Here is a 23,511-nt window from a genome sequence, read left to right as displayed (position 1 = left end):
CTCTACCTCCTGAGTGGTAATAGTCTCAAAAAAGAGTGGTGCGGGCGAGTTTGACTTGGGGGAACTTTTTTTTTTTTTTTTTTCCAAACTTTCCAAGAATAAAGTACAATTGCATCTCTCCTACAATAGGAGCCAGGGGCGTTCTTAATAGCAGAGTGTTTTGTTTACAGTTAACTGCCGCGCAGTGCATTATACGCAGAGTATAAGCATTGAGTATGAAGTGTAGACATGAATTGTAGCAAGCCCTAAAATGACCCCATGGAAAAAAAAAAATTACACTGCGAAGAGAGACGAGGCAAAGAGTCAAACAAAAGTCTCCTCTTGTAGCGCTTCACTGCAACCTTGGAGGGTGACGAACAAAGACTAGTGTGGTTGCTATGTTAAAAATGTTTGCACCGGACAAGACAAAGCCAAATTAATTAAGCTGTCACTTAAAGACATTACAACCCAATCACGCTGATAAGGCGGTTGAGTTTTATTCAAGCAAAAATGTGCAGAAAAGTGTAGATTTGGCACAGACAGAGGTGACGTGTTGCCATCAATATTGAGCAATTTTTCTGCTGCCCACCAATATTATGTGATCTCGTTAAAAAAGATCGATCTTGGGTGTCGCGAGAAGATTTCTTCTTCCGAGGGGGTGGCGTGACAGAAAATAATTGAGAAGCACTACTGTAGTGTTATCATGTAGACATTTTCCAAATTCCAGCTTTGGGCAAACAAATACTCTGAAGCAGAGGGACACACAAACGTTTGAAAAAAAATCTCTTTTAAAAAAAAATCTTATATTTTACTCCTGTTTTTCCTCAATTTCCTTATTTTTTTGTGAGCGGTTGCATCATGCCATAGAGTGAAAACCAGCTTCACATGGCTCTCCTCACATTTGACGTGATGTCATCACAACATCACTCTTTCAGAACCGAAAATGCATTCCTGCTCGTTTCAGGTGTATCCTTTATATGTCCTCATACCATGATGATAATCATTCCAGATTTGTTCCCAGTCAAATCTATGTCCAAAGAATATTAAACATTTGCACAAATGTTGAAGCATATGCTAACAACATTTGCCCGTTTCGTTTTTTTTGTGTCTGCAGTTTCCGAGGTGGTCTCTGAGCTCCAAGGCTTGCAACCTGCCGTTCACGACTTCGAAGTCCGTGCTGTGGTGGGCCACGGTCGCTTTGGAAAGGTTCAAGTTGTCAGAGAAAAGGCAACTGGGGATTTTTATGCACTCAAAGTCATGGAAAAGACCGTTCTACGTTCTAAGGAAAATGTGAGCATTGTATTGTCTATTCCTTTAAATTGTATGAAAGTTTTGGTTGGCCAGATCTTTGTATCGGTAGTTCAGACTTTTTAAATCTGAGCTCAATTTTCAATCTTGGTGTTGAAATCATCATTTTGATTCTGAAACCTTTTTTTTAGTTGTAATGGAAGTCGTCTTTTTTTACAGCAGGAAATTATCAATCTTTCACTACTATGCGAAGTCTCTTTCTAGTAGTGTTAAAATTGTGACTCAGTAATGAAAGGTATGAATATTTTTTTTTGACGAAAGCATGCATGAATGAATCATTTTCTCTCCCTGTTGTAAATTTACCCTATTTTTTTTATTTGAAACACTTAATTCACACTTTGTAATCATTAAAATACTAATAATCTTCCAACAAAATCATTTTTCTGACCTTTTTAATACTTAAATACAGCAATGCAGATATGAAAGTTATTCACAGTATTCAATACAGAGCTCAGTCAAGTTTATTTAATAATTATAGTATGCATGTACAGCATATAAACTGTATTCTTACATAAGACTTCTACAGTCAAGCATGGTCAAAGAGGTGGTTGCCATGGTTCTTCATGTTGTCCACTCTGTTGCATTAATGTGAGCTGGCGATGTTCATGGTCTGTATTGATGGTCTGCATTTATATAGCGCTTTTCAAGTCAATGATGACCTCCCAAAGCGCTTCACACTTTTCCATTTTACACTATAACTGACCGATAGCAGCAAGGCAACTACCTGCTATCAGGGGCATTAGGGATTCAGTGTCTTACCCAAGTACACTTCGACATATAACATGGAGGAGCCAGGAATTTAACCTGCAACTTCATGATCCCAAGAGGAGCTCTACCTCCTGAGCTAAGGCCGCCATTTGGGGATTTATGTGAAAAAGCTCAGAAACACGCAAAGTCTTTGCAGTCTGGGCAGAGACCAGCCGATGATTTTCGGGGCTAAGTTGATAACTCTATGTAGGATTGCTTTGATATTTTTAAAGAAAAACCATGCAGTAGTTGTGATTTCTCTTAATTGCTACAATCAAAGAAATGCTGCAGAGTCAGATGATTATTATGAAACGCGGGTACATCATTTTACTGCATGTGACTAACGCAACAGCTCACAGATCGAATAGGACATGAGTTGTGACCGGAAGAGACGTGAACAATAAATGAGGAAAAAATACCTTTGTTAGGTTAACCCCAACACTTTTAATAAAACCTGCACTCAAAGAAGACACAGAGACGTGAGTATAACTTACTTGCAAGGAGAATGACTGGAGACAGCCCAGTGACAGTCTACCACTCACTCTAAAGCAGTCACCTTTGTCCTTGCCTTTTTATTGTATTAGGAACGCCCTAGTTTACATAAGGTCTCTTCTGCTAAAGGGAGGGGGAGTGAGAAAAAACAGTTGAGACCTGTTTTCACAACAACATATTATCGCATCAACACCTGTTTTCACTCACAACAACACGTTATCGTATCAACAATATTACTACTATTGAACTAGGCGAGAATGGCACTGTAAGCAAGAATGGCACACAGTATGCAAAGAAGATAAGCAACAGTAGAATAACATATTTACAGTTTAAATCCATCAACCTTGTTCTTGGAACATGTCTATTACTAAAAGATTAAAACAACGTTATAGGGTCGACGCAACATTGTATCAAAGACATTTTATTTCGAATGAACTGAAATGAACATTTTCTGCATATTCTAATCCGCACCCCGTTTGTCCCAGGTGGTTTTTCATGAAGAGGAGCGCAGGATTCTGTCTTTGAACTGCTGTCCCTGGATCCCAGAGCTCTTCTGCGCTTTCCAGGATGACGAAAACGTCTATTTGGTACGAGTGTATTTTTACTTACTTCTTCTGTGACATACTTGAGCTCGTTATAGCTTTACTCTACATTTCTCTGTTAAATTGTCAGTCAATTCAAGTTTAGTTTCAGTCTCCTGTGTCGTAAACGAAAGCTTTGGTTTGAATCAATATATTTGGGCATTGAGATTAATGAATATCTCTGGAGGAAATGCCCCAAAAAAGTGTACAGTTTCCATGGTTATCAGGTTTTTTTTTTCTCCCTTTAGCATCACTGTAGGTTGTGTGACCCATATCGTACACAAAGTACAGCATTGTATCACAATAACTCGCAAAGTCTTTGTCAAGCGCATTAGATTCTGAACCTAACAAAGAGAGAGAAAGACATTGTGGGAGGGAGTTCAGCCAATAGCATATCAGCATTTCCACAATTCTGTAACATTAACCAATAACAGAACAGCATCTTAGAAATGTATGAGGCACATAACTCGCAGTCATAAGCACAAACACAGACAAGTTTGAATGTTTTGGGTACACAAAATAATTAGTTATTGATGTTGTAACAAATGTCCAAAAACATCTCTTTCCACACTGTAACTTGAAAACATAGTAAGGTTAGGACGCCGTAACCTTGTTGTTTCATTTAAAGAGGACTTTATATTAACAGGCATGAATCTCTCACCTTTTGGAGAAATTCACTGTTTCAAAGTCAAAAAAAAGGGTCGCCTGTGTGAGTTGTTGTATAGATCCGAGGAGAAAATATTTTAAGGTGGTATTGTGAAATATCCTATTGTAAACCGGGCATTTGATCTGGTGCGTTTGAATTAAAATCTGTGTATAGTTCACATGGGCAGTAGTACTGCATTTATTTGTTTGCAGTGTGCTTTGATTTGATTTCATTATCACACAATTTTTATTCACGGTACCAGAGACAAATGTTAGAGAATGGAAAAGTCGCCCCAAATGATCTAAATAAACGCAAAAAAGTACGACGAGGGAAACAACTAATCAGTGTATCTGATGATGAATCAGATTCTGAAGGACATTCAATAAATACATTGCAAACTTTATGCTGGTATTGTGTTCATAGTGGTCAATAAATGATTTAAATCATGTCTGCATATATTCAACAATGTTTGTCCAATTCAATGCTCAGTTTCTGTTAAGAAAAAGTCAAAGAAAAAATTATAAAAAAAAATTAATCAAAGATTAGGATGCACATTATACACAATAAATGTTTTTTTTCATCCGCACCCTTCTCACCTTTTTAAACCTTGACCCAATTTCACACCTGTATTAATGATAAGGGGGATTTATGTGAAATAGCTCAGAATAACTGAAAAAGAACAATTTTTGCAACAAAAAGTCTTGATTTACCTAGTCCATTTCATAGACGCTTTCTTTGAAGGTTTCTACTTTTTTCCATTTTTCTTTTTGACTCACGAGTACCAGTCACTTGAATATAACCGAACACTGAGATCAGTCCGAATAATACATGAGTTGCTCTGGGAAGGAACCTGAAGTGTGCAGGCACAGTTGCAAAGAACATCTCGTTAAAGGAGGGAGCGCTTGTTTTCCTTTTGGAGTACAGAAATAGTCCTCCTGAAAAATGGAACATAAACCTTTTATTTTGTTTTTAAGATCAATACAATGTCCCTGTGGCTTTTCAAAGGACGTGTTTTTCCCCTTAAAGATGAAACCGCTCTGCTGAGTGAAAATAATGTATAAAGAAGCTACTAGGGCAGGGGTTTTGAATATATATATATATATATATATATATATATATATATATATATATATATATATATGTAACCGCGTTGTACGTGTCCCACCAAAGATCCACATTCACGCTGGACTGGATGATGAGGTTTTTATTATTACAGTTCTGCAAATGGATGAGTCACAACATTAGCTTTTTCTGCTGGGTTTGATCTCTTTGATCTCTTTGTAGTACTCTGGTGAAACTGACAACAAACCCCGCCTCCTGGTCACATGTTAGAAGCCAAAACCAAACCCCACCCCATACCAGCAGATGGCACTGTTGGACTCAGCATTGCAGTACATTTACCAAAAACTATACACATATTTTAGCAGGAATTTCAATAAAATAAAAGTTATTATTACACCCGTTACATACACCCCCCTGAAATTCTGCTAAATATGGGAGTGCTACACTAAACAGAAAAAAAAAAAAAAAATCACAGCCAAAACGGCAAATACTGATGAAAAAGACACGAAAACTGGTACAGTATTACAAGGAACAAACTGAAGTGCATGTCAGTTCTAAAACTCTCCCAAAAAAGGAGTGTGAAAAGAAAGGAGGCGGTCAAACTCCTATCTAAGCACAGACTCAAAGATGCCTGTTACATCTCTGAAATATCAAACATTGTTCCTGTAGTTGTAAGTGCTCACATAGGCACAATTCTTGTTTCTTACTCAAGCTTTGTTACTTAAACTGAAAGTGTATCTCTACTGAACTTAAATTAGGAACTAGCAGATATTGCAGACAGAGGATTGTCACCTACCAACTGGTCATTCATCTGACAAATAAGACGACTAGGAGGCCTGATGGACTGGCGGACCCTAAGACCATAACGGTCAGGTTGAGCACAATTAACCTGAGCTTGAAGGTCTGGGACAGTCAAGTCTAAACAGTCAGTATCAGGGGAGTCTGCGTCCGGATGGTCAGGGTTCAATGGGGTCTCGTCCGGGAGACCCATACCCAAAGGGATCATGTTTTCAGAGCACTGTGATGGGCTTTCCGTATTGTCACTTGAAGTATTGTCAACATCTTGTTCGGGGATGTGCTGACTTCCTCGACTGGATGTATCAACACTGCGAGAGTCGGACTGGGCATCAGATCTGCTGTCTAGTGAGTTATCCTCTACCTCTGGATGAACTTGCTCTTCACCTGCCTGTATCACCCAGTTTACTGTACGGACATCAGTGTCTTCAACCGCGTCAGGTAAATCAGGGCATACATCACTTCCATGCATAGCAGCGTCAGACTCTGAGTGTTCAGATTCGCTGGCCAGATCATCCTCTAAGGGCAAGAAGCTAACAGAGAGCAGCAAATTCCTGTGAACTACCTTTTCTTTGCCCGTCAGACAATCCTTGACTCTATAGACATTGAGATCAGGCTTGAGTGATATGACTTCATACGGGGTCGACTCCCACTTGTCTGCAACTTTGCGTTTCCCCGGGACACCTCTGTTGGCGATCAACACCCGGTCTCCCACGACGAGGGGTGATCCTTTGGCCCTACGGTTGTACAGCTTGGCATGACGAGTCTGTTCTCTGAGAGTATTCCTCTGTACAATCTGAGCAGCTTCATGTAGATCTTTCTTCAGATGGCGTACAAAGTCAGAGTAGCTGACAACAGCATCATTGGTATTAGCATGTTGAAACATGACATCGACAGGGAGACGAGGGATCCTACCAAACACTAGGTAAAACGGTGCAAACCCTGTTGTCTCATGCTCTGTGCAGTTATAGCAGAATGTGAGCTGCTGCAGCATTTGTGGCCACTTTGCTTTGGGCTGAGGGGGAAGGGTTCTGATCATATCTCCCAATGTTCGGTTGAATCGTTCTGCGATACCATTTCCCATGGGGTGGTACGGAGTCGTATGGGATTTCTGCACCCCTGCCATCTCTAGAAGCTCTTTGATCAGTTTGCTCTCAAAATTAGCTCCCTGATCAGAGTGGATACGCCGTGGGAAACCATAGACAAGGAAGAAATCCTGCCACAGACGGCGAGCAACTTGTTTGGCGGTTTGATTCCTGCAAGGGAAGGCGTGCGCCATCTTGGAGAAATGATCAGTTACGACCAGGACATCTACAGACTTGTTCTCTTGCTCAGCAGTCCAAAAGTCTATACAGACCAACTCCATAGGCTCAGAGGTGACTATGTTCTTGAGTGTTGCACGGTTGTGTGGTTCCGGTGTTTTCCCTACTACACAACGCTGACAGGATTTGACATAATTCACAACATCACGTTCCATGCCATTCCAGAAAAATCGTTGCCTCACCAGAGACAAAGTACGGTTCTGGCCTTGGTGACCTGCTGAGTCATGTAAACCTTGAAGGACTTTCTGTTTCAATGAATCAGGCACCACAAACTGGAAGATTTTCTTGGCCATGTGAGGATCTTTCCTTATTTTGTAGAGCATGCCATTCTGTATGGTGAGTCTGCTCCAATGTTTCAGTAGTTTCATCACACTAGGCGACTCGACAGCTCTCTCACGCCTGGTAGGTCTCTTGTGTCTATGCAGAAAGTACATGGTTCTGCTTATTGTGTTGTCCTGTTCTTGTAAACCAATAAGCTGACTCTGTGGGAGTGCCGTTGACTGATCTCCCTTCTGCAGAAGATTGAGGTTGGCATCTGTTCCCATCACTTGACCCACGCCACCAGTGGACTGAGCACTGAAGACAGCAGCAACTTCTTCTGATGTCACAGAACCATTGGAGCCTGATGGAATTGCCCTTTTTACTGACTCGTCTGATGTCCCAGCACTCTCGTCTACAACAGCGTGACAATTGTTGGATACTCTGAACACCTCTTGCACAGTACTGTTGTTCACCCCGTTGACTTGGTCCAAGAGCGAAGTATAGGGCTCGGTAACAAGGCGATGACCCACACATGACCGTACAAATGGCTCACGGCTCAGAGCGTCGGCTACGATGTTCTTTGGGCCGGGAATGTACTTCAGGTCAAAATTGTATGCAGCAAGCTTCGCTACCCACCGCTGTTCACACGCATCAAGTCTTGGTTTGGTCAAAATGTATGTCAGTGGGTTATTGTCGGTCCACGTGGTAAAGTGTCTTCCTTTCAACCAATGGCTGAATTTATCACATACCGCCCATTTCAAGGCAAGAAATTCGAGCCTGTGTGCAGGGTAGTTGAGCTGGGAGCGAGAGAGCGTCTTACTTGCAAAGGCGACTGGTCTGGCTACTTTTCCACCAGGTGGCAGCTGTGACAGGACTGCTCCAATCCCATCAAAGGATGCGTCGACAGCCAAAATAAACGGCGCATCAAAATCTGGGTGGGCCAGAGTGACACCTGTCACAAGGTCGTGCTTCAGTGTTTCAAAGGCGTTCTGGCATGCATCGGACCAATCTGCAGGCGTCAGCTTCACTTGACCTTTCTTGCGGGCTCTCTTGCGCTTATGCTTGTCACCAGATTCAGATGTGAGCCTGAACAGAGGTTTTGCCTTCGCAGAACATGCTTCAATAAAGCTTTGGAAATACATCACCATGCCTAGAAAGGATCTGATTTTACTAGGGCATGGCGTCTTGCCATCCGACTCCATTAGATCAGCGACTTGTACGTCATTTATCGCTCTCACTTTCTCGGGGTCAGTCCGAATTCCATCCTCACTGATGACATGCCCAAGAAATTTCACAGTCCGTCTGAGGAAAAAACACTTTTTGGGTGCGAGCTTGAGGTTGTGTTCCTTAAGGCGAGTAAACACCATCTGCAGGCGTTGGAGTGCAACTTCCTCTGTGGGGGCAAACACCATCAGATCGTCCAGGTAACATAATAGGCTCATGAAATTCTGATCACCGAATATTGACATCATCATCCTCATAAATGTTGCTGGGCTGTTGCAAAGTCCCTGAGGGAGCCGGTTGTACTCGTGAAGCCCGAATGGTGAGGAGAATGCCGTGTACTTTTTGTCGTCAGGGTGCAAGGGGACATTGTAGTAGCCTGACGTCAGATCCATTGTGGAGAAAAAGGCATTTCCCCCAAGTGCGGCCAAAGCATCAGCTTGATGCGGTAGTGGGTAGGCATCCTTTATGGTTCTTGCATTAAGCCTTCTGAAATCAGTACATACCCTTAGTTCTCCATTCCGCTTCCATATGAGAACAAGCGCAGATGCATAGTCGCTAGTTGACTTCTGAATAATTCCTTTCTCTTCCATCTCGTTCAGAGTCGTCCTCAGTTTTTCATACTGACTTGGTGGTATCCGTCTGTAGGGTAGACGGAATGGCTTATCATCAACAAGGTGGATACGATGTACAAACTCTTTGGCCTCTCCACAGTCCATCTTATGGCGAGAGAAGATTGACTCGAATTGTTCGATGATATGGAGGAGCTTGTCTTTACACTGCAGCGAAACCTCACATGACTTCAGGTCAATGTCTTGCAGTCCCAGAGCTTCCAATGTACGCATCATGTCCTCTTCTGACCTGGGTCGGACCTCTTTGCTCTGTACACTCTGCACGTTGCACTTGACCTCCTCTGCATTGGGCAGGTCTTCCGCTGCGATACAAGGAGACACATCTGCAATTTTCCTGTTTCTCCTCAGCACCACAACTCTGTCCGTGGGATTAAAGACTTTAACAGGCACCCATCCATCTCCCCAGAGTGGAGTAACAACTCTTCCGACAAGGACTTGTCTGGGCCCAGCCTTTGATTGGGTTGGCTCAACGACCACTGTGCTGCCCGCAGACGTCCCGGCCAACTCGGGTAACTTGCCCCAAATAACGTACTCGGTCCGTGGATTCAGCGTCACGCAACTCTTGATTTTTACTGTCCCTACTTTGTCTGGAATGCAGTCACCTCTCCATCTCTCTGTGTTAGAAAGCATTGACAGGAATTGACTGTGGTTATCGGACAGACCGTTGTCAGGAGTGGCAACTAATCTCCAGTAGCCATCAGTACTTTTCAATTGAGTCAAAATATATTTGATGGCATTGCTGCCAAGGATCATCTGTTCGGTCTGGCCTGGCACAACCATTACTGGTATTATCATTTGGCACCCGTAAACTGTGACGTGAATGTCGTACATATCTCTGGGAGAAACTTGGTGTCCACCGCAGCCTACAATGACATAATCATCGGCCGTGTAACTCATCATATCAGGGAATTGCTGCAGGAGGGACTTAGCCGTGTCCTCACTTACTGTACAAGCCATCGACCCGCTGTCCAATAGCGCTCTGAAAGTGGGGCCTTCTTGCACAAGTACAGGTGTGTAAAACAGTTCGTCAGTCTCCGCTATTCTCTGAAACCCCTGAAAGATCAGCTTCTTCGATGGAGGTATCTTGTTGCTATACAACTCATAAATTGATTTATTGTCTTGCATGTCAGGCTTCACATTAGTGGTGGGAGGTATACTCAGTTGATCTGCACTGTTCTCCCCTAAGCGCAGATCAGTTAGTTTCCCTGAGGCAGTGGGACAACTTTCGTCACTGGACAATCACGTCGAGAATGCCCTGGGGCATGGCAGTGAAAGCAAAGGTTTTTGTCTCGGCAATGAGAGAGAGCACTGTGTTCGACCTCTTTGCAAATGATACATGGCTTGGCAGTGAAACCATTGATTCTGGCTCCAGGTCGCCTGGTTGGAGCTCCCCCTCTCTCTTGAAACTGGTTCGAGGTAACACGTATCAGAACTTTCTCCAACATACTAATAACGTCCGTTAGAGAGACATACTGTGGGCTCGAAGTCTGAGGTGGCTCGTGCACGAGGGTTGGACCATGGTTCACCTCAGCTTTGTGTACTGCAATTTCCGCTCTATTCGCAGGTTGTTGTAGGGAATTTGCTTTGTAGCTCTTCTCAGCGTGGTATTCATTCAGCACCTCTAGTACCTCACATGCTGACCACTTTTCGATGGTTTTTGATCTGTAAGTGAGTGCCAGTTCCTTGCATGGGCAGTTCCTAATAAACATGCGAGTAACCTCTATTTCAGGGTTGTCAAATGTTTTTCCCTGCTCACTCAAGCATTCAGAGGCAAGGTCAGCTGCTCTGTTTAGTCTCAGCCAGTAGTCATAGGGGTCTTCCTGGTCCTTGGGCAAAGTTGAATAAAAGTCAGCTAAAGGGACAGCAGAGTACTTGGTACAGCTAAAGTATTTCCTGAGAAGACTATAAATCATGTCAGGGCGGGTATAGACGTCTATATTACTGTTTCTAACGCCAAACCTAACTACATCTTTAGCTTTTCCTCTCAAATGTATAAGGATTTCCTCTGCTTGCTCTTCAAGTCTCACATTACTCCTTTTAATAAATGTCCTCATTAGATCTTCCCACTCATGTATTGTTATTGAGTCTGAGCCATCCCCAATAAATGACGGCGGTTCCTTAACCTTTCTCTGCGTAACCACCTGACTCAATCTGTTTGCTACATCTTGTGTGGCAGCAGCGTTAGGAACTACTATATTATGTGACTGAATATTTGAGAATATGCTATCAGCCAATTTATGTCCTATCTCCTGAATAATATTTTTCATCTGATCAGCTACACCCTCAGAAATGTCACTCGTGCTCTGATTAAACATGTTTCGAATATGTAAATGAGTCAAAATCACAAAATAAATCAGTAGCCTGAGTAACACGTCACTGTATAGCAATTTTAAATACTGTGAGCTGATGACTTCATGAAACGATGTGGCAGGTAGGACAGTCCTCGGTTCGGAGAGTTTGAATGAAGTCACGGGTCACGGCACCAATGTAACCGCGTTGTACGTGTCCCACCAAAGATCCACATTCACGCTGGACTGGATGATGAGGTTTTTATTATTACAGTTCTGCAAATGGATGAGTCACAACATTAGCTTTTTCTGCTGGGTTTGATCTCTTTGATCTCTTTGTAGTACTCTGGTGAAACTGACAACAAACCCCGCCTCCTGGTCACATGTTAGAAGCCAAAACCAAACCCCACCCCATACCAGCAGATGGCACTGTTGGACTCAGCATTGCAGTACATTTACCAAAAACTATACACATATTTTAGCAGGAATTTCAATAAAATAAAAGTTATTATTACACCCGTTACATATATATATATATATACTGGACTGTCTCAGAAAATTAGAATATTGTGATAAAGTTCTTTATTTTCTGTAATGCAATTAAAAAAACAAAAATGTCATACATTCTGGATTCATTACACATCAACTGAACTATTTCAAGCCTTTTATTATTTTAATATTGCTGAATTTGGCTTACAGCTTAAGAAAACTCAAAAATCCTATCTCAAAATATTAGAATATCATGAAAAAGTATACAAGTAGGCTATTCAACTAATCACCTGAATCATCTAATTAACTCGAAACACCTTGCGAGGGTTTCCTGAGCCTTAAAAACACTCAGCTTGGTTCAGTAAACTAAATCACTGCTGATCTGACTGCTGTCCAGAGGACCATCATTGATACCCTCCATCAGGAGGGTAAGACACAAAAAGAAATTTCTCAAAGAGCAGGCTGTTCACAGAGTGCAGTTTCAAAGCATATCCACAAAAAGTCTGTTGGAAGGGAAAAATGTGGCCGGAAACGCTGCACAACCAAGAGAGATGACCGCAGCCTTAACAAAATTGTGAAGAAGAGCCGCTTCCAGAATTCGAGAGAGCTTCAAAGACAGTGGGCTGAAGCTGGAGTCCAGGTATCAAAAGCCACAGTTCACAGACGTGTCCGGGAAATGGGCTACAATAGCCGTATTCCCATGGTCAAGCCACTTCTGAACTCAAGACAACGGAAGAAGCGTCTGACTTGGGCTATGGAGAAGAAGCACTGGACAGTTGCAGAGTGGTCCAAAGTCCTCTTTTCAGACGAAAGCAAGTTTTGCATTTCATTTGGAAGTCAAGGCGCCAGAGTCTGGAGAAAGGCTGGAGAAGAGCAAAATCCAAGTTGCTTGAAATCCAGTGTGAAGTTCCCACAGTCAGCAATGGTTTGGGGAGCCATGTCAGCTGCTGGTGTTGGTCCACTGTGTTTCATCAAGTCCAGAGTAAATGCAACTGTGTACCAAGAGATTTTAGAGCACTACATGCTTCCATCTGCTGAAAAGCTCTATGGAGATGAGGATTTCATTTTCCAGCATGATCTGGCACCTGCCCACAGTGCCAAAACCACCAGTAACTGGTGCACTGACCATGGCATCACTGTCCTTGATTGGCCTGCTAATTCCCCTGACCTGAACCCCATCGAGAATTTGTGGGGTATAGTTAAGAAGAAGATGAAAGACACCAGACCTACAAATGCAAATGAGCTGAAGGCCGCTATCGAAGCATCCTGGGCATCAATAACACCTCAGCAATGCCACAGGCTGATTGCCTCCATGCCACGCCGGATTGATGCAGTAATCCGTGCAAAAGGATTCCCAACCAAGTACTGAGTGCATCAATGGACATTTTCAAATGTTTGATTTAGTTTTGCTGTTATAAAATTATTTTTTTTACTTGGTCTGAGGAAGTATTCTAATATTTTGAGATAGGATTTTTGAGTTTTTTTCAGCTGTAAGCCAAAATCAGCAATATTCGAATAATAAAGATCATTTCATTCCATTTAAAAGGCTTGAAATAGTTCAGTTGATGTGTAATGAATCCAGAATGTATGACATTTTTGTTTTTTTTAATTGCATTACAGAAAATAAAGAACTTTATCACAATATTCCAATTTTCTGAGACAGTCCAGTATATATTATATACGCATGAAGCCATTTCTTTCAGTATCTTATTCTTAGTAGTATGTAGTATCTTATACTACACAATAAAAATGTTATTTCTGCTGGATTGTTTTAACAAACCGAATAAAAAATTACTGTTATTTAGAATTTCCAGTAACACATGGTTTTACTCTATCTATAGCACTGTCAGGATTCAAACTGTACACATTCACATGAAGTCCTTGAATGCAGTTTAGTGCAGGGACTGAGTCTTTTGAGTGTGATCGCCCCAAAATGTTTTAGGATGCTAAACCAGGGATCGCTAATGTAGTGCCACGTAGCCCTCTTGTTCTGAAAAATAGCTCACCAGTGCTGGGTCATTGTGACATTTTAGGAGATTTGATTACTAACTGTCATATTTTTGTTGTTGAGTGAACCTATTTTAACCCTTCCTCTTATAATTGCAACCAGTTAATAACATAGTAACAACATACTAATAGGATACGCTGATGATTCTAGAAATGCTTTTCAAACTGGTAGCCCTTTGCACTAATCAGTAACAAAATAGTAGCCGTTAGCTTCAAAAGATTTGGTGACCCCTGTGCTCAATGAATTAATGGGAGAACCATGTTTTAAAATAAAATCCATCCACCCATTTTCTGCGCCGCTTATGCTCACTCAGGTCGCTGGAGCCCATCCCAGCTACCACCAGGCTGTAGGCATGGGACACCCTAAACCGGTTGAAATACAGGGATGCACGCAAACAGTTTTTATTTCTCATAATGTTTTGTTAAAAAAAAATTACCTTTCAGTACTGTGCATCCATGTCCCTAAAAAGTGGTCCTAGCTACGTTTGTTTGTTTTGGGGAATTTCTGGTTCTCATAAGAAAATGTTTAATTTGGATACTTTTTTGGGATTATTCCACAATACACAAATCCAGGATTTGGATTAATTGACAATGCGAAATATGGAATAGAACAGATTAACAAATAGTCTTTATTGTAGTTGATTACAACATAGTGTGCATTGTTGACAATGAAATTAGGCGTGGCACCATGGGATAAATTAAATACCCACAAAATAAACACAATATTTTAAACAACAAATACTAGGCTAGTCAATATTTACAAGGTAGTGCTTGTAGACTTGCCTAAATTGAAATCATTAACCTCTGCAAAAAAATAAATTCTTGGGAGGTAGGAAGACTGTCTTACGTTATTTATTTTTATAACTTTTCCATATAGAAATCATTATTATTCTAAATTCCTTAATTTAAAATTTGGCATGCTATAATGGCCTTAACTACTTGCATATCTAGTACGCGATAATGGCCGCACTGTAATACCATTATGGCTTACGATATCATTTTAAAATCTAGCATTTTTTTGTTTATGTGTACTACAAATTCATCAGATGTTGGTAAGGCCATTATTGTATGAGAAATCTGCAAACCGTAAGGTCACCATTGCACGCAAAAGTGTTTTAATAATGTATTCATTAGTTAGCGATTCTTTCGACAATCTCATTGTGTTATCAATACTAAATTATTGGTGATTTAGAAAATAACACTAATTAAATGCAACTATTGTTTTCAAAGGTAACGTTTTTTTTAGCCTTTTTTCCAAACGGCAATTTTTGTCAGTAAGGCCATTTTCGCATGAGGTAAATATACATCAGAAAATAGAGCAACGAAATGAGCAGAGCATTTGGGTAAAGTAAGAAAAAAGAACTAAAGTATTAAATTCCTATTTAGAGTCGGAATATACTTTTCTATTAATTTTTTTTAAAGTTTAGTGTACTTGTTTAGGGTGGTGATTGCCCTGGGTAACAAACTGTCTCTTAGCCTTTTAGCATCTGGCACAGGACAGCAGGTCAAAGTGGTGGTGGTAGGGGTGTGAGGAGTCCTTGATCATTTTGTGTGCTTTGCTGCTCTCGAGTGAGCTGGCAATGTCCTCTAGACAGGGCAGAGAGCAGCCGGTGATTTTCTGTGCTGGTGATGACTCCTGTCTGCAATCTATATATAGGGCTGCTGTCGAGTATTTATTTTTTCCTAATCTCAGTCATCGACTGTTTCCACGTGATCCTTCACCCGTTCATTGTGTCTGCCTCCATCCTCGCCTCGGCGTCTTCGCTTTACTGCCAGATCGTCTCGCCCCTCTCCCCCAGCCCGAGCATGGAGGAAAATACAAAGCATCCATTTCCATCCCCATGTTGGAGAGGCTCCCGGTTCCCTGTTGCTAGGTAACGCGGCAAAATGCTCCAGCTCATTCAGACTTGACGACCATTCATGCACCAGGGGCTCCTCTCTGTTATGGCTCCGACAGTCACCGCCTTATATAAAAAATCCGCCCCAATAAAAGCTTTTCATCTCCAAGGCTAGGAACGGAGAACTGCTTTGAGAAATGCCTTTGCAAACTTTTTTTGTATCGTGCTTATGATCACAGACAGGCTCCCTGTACAGTGATTGGCCCCTTGGCGTTGGATCGCTTGACTGCGTTATCAAAGATAATCTGCCGCCACATTTGATGTTATGTAATGCATAATGAAATGCACCCCATAATCCTAAACGGGAACGTGCTTTGATCACACACGTGGCTCCGCTGTTGACTGCTTTGCTAAATATAGTCCTGCTAATGGGCATTTTCACATGCAGCCTCGGCACATGCCATCGCTGCGTATTTGAATCTAATTTCTCGCATTTGTTTATATCTTACTTTTCTGACTGTCAGGCGATGGAGTACTTGCCAGGCGGCGACCTCCTGTCTCTGCTTAACCGTTACGAGGAGCAGTTTGACGAGCCCATGGCCCAGTTCTATTTGGCAGAGCTGGTGGAGGCCATTCATGCTGTCCACCAGCTGGGCTACGTCCACAGGTGAGAGGGGAGAGCGATAAACATAATTGCAGCTGTTGTTGCCTGGGTGTTTTCCAGCTGGAAATGGCCAAGGGAGAAAACTGACACAAAAGTATTCACCTAAATAAAAAATGAATAAATACTTAAGACCTATGTCAAGTGAAATATATGTTTAATTGAGATGAATCCTATTTTTCATAGTAACTCAAGTAAGGCCCTTACAGTGAATGGATAAAATTGATTATTAAAAGCATTGGCCAAAAAAATAATCATAGACTTGTTGTGTCGCACAATTTATTTAGCACTCAGCATGTTAATACAATGCAAATAAGAGAGTGGATTGAATTTCCTCTTGATCCGGCAACAAACTTGTAGTAGCACTTTATTACTGCAGAGGGTGAATTAAGAGCGTATTTTGATGCATGAGGTTCTTGATCCAAATGTATTTTTGTAGCACTTTTCAGACATCAAAGTGCAACTCACAGGGCAGTCTAAAAATGTACAATATGATGACATCTGACATAGAACTCGCTTTCTCTGACGTTGCCTTCTTTTTTTGCACTTTATACAAAAAGGATCTTATATATTTGCATGTGTACAGCATTCATTTCTGTGCATTTTTGTTTTTTTAGGTTATTTGACAAACACTTGATTTTTTTATTGTTTTATAACATAGAATATTCAATTGTTTTGTGCACTATTCTTATAGCTACCTAAAACTACAATATTTGAATAGAAAAGGAAATGAAAAAGGTCTTTTTAAAAAATATAATCCATCGATTAATAAAAAAATATATAACTGATAATTAATGAAAATTATTAAAATAATCGTTAATTGCAGCCCCAAACTCAAACTTAATCCCATTGTATACCTGACATCTAAAAAAAATAATCTCAATCTTTTCTATTCAGAAATACGGGGAAAAAATCATAATTATTCACTCGATTCTCCCCCTGAAAAACCTATACCTGTATATAATTTTTTTATTTTATGTTTTGGGGGTTTATCTAGTTTTTTTTTTCAGATGGAAGAAATTTGAAACCCGATTCAACATGTTCTGTTTTTTTAGTTAAAGTTTTTTTTCCCCACTCAATTTTTCTATACTGTCATGTAATTCAAAATAGTTTTTTTTTTCAAGGAAAGTTAAAGAAGAACTATTTCCCTCTGAAACAAATTTTGGAGATGTATATTTTTTATTTTTCATGAAAGCAACAATACATTTTATATTGATTAACTTACAGGAACAATACTCTTTAAATAACTATTTAATAAACTTTTGAGGAACATTTTAGATGATTAACAGACAATAATGAACAAATAAAAGCAAATGTTGGTGGTAATTGTTTTTTAGATGACAGCCACAAGTTAAAAATGCAATAGAAAAACTCCAATATCTAATCCTAATTTATAATCCTTATATGAATAGGAGACTTGTTTTAATATGATTGTTCTTAGTGATCTTTTGTAGATTAACCTGTCAAATTTCCAACTACGTTTGAAATAACCCTGCAGCATATTCAACTCTGCGGGAAAAGCTTAATTTGTTATAAAATCCATATCAAAAGAAGCCTTAGAGATTAGACCCGCTAGATGCTAATGCTAACGCAGGTTGTGACTATTGCTCGCGGTTGCAATAAAATTGGCAGCAAACGAGTTTGGAACTAGGTCTGCAACAACAAATCTTTAAATCGTTTTAAATGTATTATTAAAAGCGAATTTAATCATCAATTTGTTGTGTCGCGCCATTATGCATTACTCAGCAAGTTAATTCAATGCAAATAAGAGGGCATTGGATTTTGTTGGGACGTTGTAGTGTCGTTGGGAAATGCTTGTAGTAGCACATAGGTCCGGCAGAGGGCGCCTCAGGGCCGTATTTTGATGCACGAAATCCTTTTCATCCGACGAAGTTGCCTTTTTGCACTTTATGAAAAAGGTGTCTTTCATATTGGCAGGTGTATTGACCTTTTGCACACACGTGATTAAAAGACGGGACGGCGCTGTGATGGGCTAAAGTAAACCGTAGTTAACCGTACTCCCCGTGGGTGAGGCCAGTAAACAAAAAAAGCTATATTATTCAACACCATTAATAATGGCTAGTAAAATGAATATTATGCAGCTGTCTGATGTGAGTCACCTTGTCGGAAAATACAGGTATTTAGAGAAACTGAAGATAGCAGGGCTAGCTACCGACCCATACTTTCTTCCTCCTGACATATTTATAAATTTAACCAAATCTGCCAGTCTGCCTGACTTCAGTCCACACCCTCTGTACCTCTATATTGTAAATCCCTGAACAATGGCGCTGATCTAAAAGCTAATAATAGTCTGGTTTCTTATCAGTTCTTACTGTTATGCGTTGCTGTGCTGATGTGGAGGCACCCCATAATAGTAAAGGTAGGCATTTAGCTGTATATGCTGATATGTTTTAACCAGGGTGCCATCTAATCTCTAATCAACTGTAACCGAAAGCTTGGCTTCAGTAGCACTAGCTAACTTATTTGTAGCTATATTGAGTGTCTTTGACGCTGACCTGTACCTACCGAATGGAAATTGCTGGGAGATGCATGAAATGTACCTAGTAAAAAAAAATCAGTCCCTCCGACTGATTTCAGATATCCATCGCCGAATTCTGTCTTTATCAAAAGGGATTTGATAAAATGCTAAACTGGGCTTGGAACCTTGCCGGTTCGCACAGCAAGAAATGACCATCGTAAAAAGTCGTGGTTATATTCTCCTGTCGTGGTATTTGATATTTTTTTTCAATTTGAATCCTTATTCAACTGCAGTCCGCTCAGGTGCTCTTGCTGTCCGTCTTTGCGCTCATACTTCCGAGGAATGCAACGTGACGTCATGTGCAGAGTGTCAATAGCATACATTTTGATGTATTTTTGTTTGTTGGACTTTTTGTTTTGCATGATCAAATATTCTGTTGTTTTATGCACTATTTTTCTATCAATATTTGAATAAAGAGGAGGAAATTAAAAATATTTTAAAAATCAATCACTTTTATTAATCGAAAAAATAATTGTCCGAATCATGGATTATTAGAATAATTGAATAATTGTTATTTGCAGCCCTATTTGGAACACTTACAGCCCTCACGCCTACTGAGCGTCGCTAGCCACTAATGCTTGCAGCCTCATCAACGATTCAAATTAGTGGCACTTGAGTCCCAACTAGTTACTCTCTAGTCACCAAATGTTAAGAACATAGTTGTGTAAACTGTTTTCGGAAACGATCCGATTGACTACTCTTTGACAATAATCTACTTTAACAAAACCACTTGCAGAGACGTCAAGCCCGAGAACATCATCATCGATCGGACCGGCCACATTAAGCTGGCAGACTTCGGCTCAGCAACTAGGCTCACAGCTAACAAAACGGTGGGCAGATTGTAAAGTTAGTCGTCTGTATTAACGACTCTGATGTTATTGAGTGTTTCATTGTCCGATTGATGTTGGTCTAAGGTGGCCAGTCCAGCTGTGCCTGTGGGAACCCAAGACTTCCTCTCCCCTGAGGTATTAACAGCCATGAATGGGGGCCCTGACAGCACTTATGGTGTGGAGTGTGACTGGTGGTCCCTCGGGGTTATCGCCTACGACATGATCTACTCGAAAATGCCTTTCTCCGATGGGACTTCAACACGGACCATCCACAACATCCTCAATTTCCAGGTTTTTAATTACAGGAAATGATATTTGCAAAAATGGTTCCAAACAGTTTTTGTTTTTATTGTGTTGTTCGTTAACAGCAGTCTTTGAAGATTCCAGATGAGCCGCATGCAAGTGAACACTTTGTGGACCTGGTGCTAAGTTTGCTCTGCGGTGCGAAAGATCGTCTGGGATTCCAGGGACTCCGATGCCACGGGTTTTTTGAAAAAGTGGACTGGAACAACTTACGACAAGGTAAGGAAAGAGACCATCGATCCCCATTTATTATCTTTTTTTAGTTGTTTTGATAATGAACCTCAGTTTAGCTGATTAATCCCGAGTAGTTTTGCTGGTTTGATATTTTCTTCAACGATGCTTTAATGCACCATGCGCCTAACAACTCATACGTGGCCGCTAACATTAGCGATCATGTGGCTAATTCTGTTGCTCATGTCTCATACAAATAAGCCTTTTTCTTATAGTTCTCAAACAAAACAATCACTGCGTAGAAGGTGCTATATAAATAATAAAAACTCATCAAACAGAAAAACACACCAAAGGTTGCTTAATAATAGATACAAGCAGTTCAGGAAATAATTATAATCAAGAATGAATAATTCACATAAGTATCAGTTATCAGATTTTTTTCCTGGGATTCACAATAACGTTTTTTTCCTACTAATAACGTTAACCCTTGCTTAATTCTTACAGCATACACTATCTACAAAAAAATAACACACTCAAAATCCAATACTTTTTATGTGTGACTTTATTTTTTTTTTTCCAATTGCATCATACCAGTTGTGGGCAGTGAGGGCCTGCAAAGGCTTCTCTGCTTGCCTAAAAAATATCTGAATCATGTGATGTTAATCATATTTTACGGTCGATAACTGTAAAGCCCTTTCTGGCTGCTATCAGCACAATAGTTATCATGCATCCCTATATTATAAGAAGTCATTGTATAGCCCGATTTCTGTGGTTAAAAATCCCAGTTTTTTTCATTGAGTGAAGTTTGCACAATATGTTCTCCCTTTGCTGGTGTTGGTTTCTTTTGGGAACATTCCATGTCAAGTCATGTTTATTTGTATAGCCCTTGATCTCAAAGAGTCTCAAAGGGCTGCACAGACCACAGATTATTGCAAACCATAGACTAATTATTACACCATCCCCTGATCTAAATCCTACATGAGAGCAAGGAAAAACTCAAAAACCTCAACATGAGGAAAATGAAGAAACTTTGAGAAGGGACCGCACATGAGGTAATCCCCCTTCTAGGATGACCACGCTGGGATTGATGTTGCAATAACAAATAATACACAGATATTGTCAACATAAAATATAGGTTATTCATATGCTATGGAATAGAGGTGTGTTTTACGCCTTAAACAGTTCCACTGAGGTTGCAGATCGAATCTCTGAGGGAAAACCATTCCACAGCACTGGGGTCTGAATGGAAGTCATCAAGTACCGGTGCTCTAAATTACCCATGAGTTTGCGTGCGTATAAGAGTGTCGGCTGTCTAGATGCGCCCCACGATTGGTTTGACAACTTGGCAGCTGGCATCCTGTGTACCGCCTAAATCCAGCTCGGAGAACTTGCCAGTTCACCCATGATCCGATGGAGGAAGGGCTTCGTACAAAACTTTGAAATGGATGAGTCACAAGCGCTCCTGCAGAGAAGAACCCTGCAATACGGCAGTAATCAGTTTTGAGTTGGGAATCGCATTGTAAACTTGCTCGGCCGGGGATGAAAACTGCGAGAACTAGCTATGGTAATTAAACTTCCACTTGCAAGGATTGTCATGCCCTTAGATTAGGGATTGGCAATCTTTTTGAATCAGGGGCCACATTGGGTTCAAAGATTTGACAGATGGGCTGGGAGGGAAAATAAAAGATTTTGTTTTTGTAGTTTGAATTTTTTGTCTCAGTCGGGAATCCAATACCTCTGCAATACACGAGGGAGGAAAAAAATATAATGTAGGCCTTTTCCATTTGCTATTTCAAAAAGATGCTTTTCTATATTTGAGCATTTTTGTATTTGTTTTTTCATTGCAGAGTGAGAATTTTGGTCAATCCTTCATGCAAAAATAAAAATAGGGATAAGTCTGTTTAGAATAGCAGCGAAATTATGCAATCAATAAAAATACACATTTGATATACATCATTAAATTGTCAACATTTTAGCCATTTTTAAGGGGGAAGACACAAAGGACATTCTGGACAACGGTGCCACCAAATCTTCAAATTATTATAGGATCCTTTTTCTAATTTCATAGATATTAGTATTGTATTTTTACCATTTTATGTAGTGAAGGGACACGAAGGGAGATTGGGGACAAGTGTGGCACCAAATCAACTTATTTTCATTAGTATTAACCTTTTTACCATTTTATCTATATTTATGTTTTAAGCTTTTCATCTGTCCGAAATAAAAATTATTTATTTTTAATAATAGTCGAGATTATTGGTAGGCTATGGCCATGTAACCACTGTTAGATTTATTTTCTAAAAGTATTTAACTGAGTGAATTCCATCGAATTAGCCGAATTATTGTTGAATTAGTCTTCGTCGAGCCTCCCTCGCGATGGATCTTCTGTCTTCTGAAGTTCTTTTTACAAGCTGGGGTGTCGGTTCCTCCAACTGGGCGTGCTGACTCCTCCCTTGGGCGTGCCGTCTCCTCCCATGGGGCGGGCCAGAGACTCCCCACGTGGACTCCACCTCGTTGTCACCTCGATGTCTGAAGAAACTCAAAACAACACCAAGCGTTTATCAAAACAAGGCCTAACGTCCTTCGTCAGCGCCCTGTTATCGAAATTCCCCAGCCAAAACACTCCGCACTTGGAACGGCGCGTCCTGTCATCGAACTTAAGCCATCTCTGTGAAAAATCTTCATTGCATTCAATAAATATAACTTGTATAAAATCCTTCACCACGCGAGGCTACCCAACTCATGCGTGTGCCTTCTTTCTGATTTGTTGACAATTGCGAGCTTCGTTCTTCATAGCTATCGTGTTTTTGCTTCTCACTTTAGCATCACTGCAAGCCTTGGGACTCATAGAGAATAAATACAGTAAAGAAATACAGTATTGTATCGCCGACTCGCTTAGTCTTTTTGATGCACCCGAGATTCTGTACTGAATAAAGGGAAAGGCATTATGGGTGGGAGTTCAGCCAATAGCATATCAACATTGTTATGACGCAGTCAAGCAGACCAATAGCAGACAAGCGTCTTATATGATGTCGATCAATAGGGGACTGGCATTTTTAATACATAACTCTACATACACACAAACACCGTTTGGCACACAATAATTTGTTGTTGTCATAGAGGGGTCAAAAAACATCTTATTCCACACCGTACAGTGGCCATGTGTAAGGAGGGGTCACCATATGCCGGGGGTCTACTGTATTGAAAATCGAAGCGGCCGTTCTGTCCTACTAATGTTTACCATCTGACAGCAGACATGACATTGCAATGGGTAGGCAGAGATCAATCTTAATCTTGGGGAGAAAATTGAGAGACTCCATGGGAAGAAAGTCCATCAAA

General features: G+C 40.6%; 1 protein-coding gene across 5 annotated transcripts in view; it reads left to right on the top strand.

Annotated features, from left to right (window-relative positions):
• The window catches only part of cita (citron rho-interacting serine/threonine kinase a), a 75,095-nt gene that overhangs the window by 1,576 nt on the left and 50,008 nt on the right, over positions 1–23,511 (top strand). For all 5 annotated transcript variants that reach the window (XM_088337945.1, XM_088337946.1, XM_088337941.1 and 2 more), the window contains exons 4-9: positions 1,094–1,269; positions 3,012–3,113; positions 16,193–16,335; positions 19,605–19,698; positions 19,783–19,989; positions 20,067–20,220. In XM_088337945.1, the coding sequence (XP_088194071.1) occupies positions 1,094–1,269; positions 3,012–3,113; positions 16,193–16,335; positions 19,605–19,698; positions 19,783–19,989; positions 20,067–20,220 (876 nt within the window). The remainder of the gene's footprint in view (positions 1–1,093; positions 1,270–3,011; positions 3,114–16,192; positions 16,336–19,604; positions 19,699–19,782; positions 19,990–20,066; positions 20,221–23,511) is intronic.

The sequence above is a fragment of the Urocampus carinirostris genome, chromosome 6 (assembly GCF_059441175.1).
Source record: "Urocampus carinirostris isolate Australia breed hairy pipefish chromosome 6, RoL_Ucar_1.0, whole genome shotgun sequence".
NCBI lineage: Eukaryota > Metazoa > Chordata > Actinopteri > Syngnathiformes > Syngnathidae > Urocampus > Urocampus carinirostris.
The sequence above is the reverse complement of the archived record's forward strand: the minus strand, read 5'-3'. Positions and strand labels throughout refer to the sequence as shown.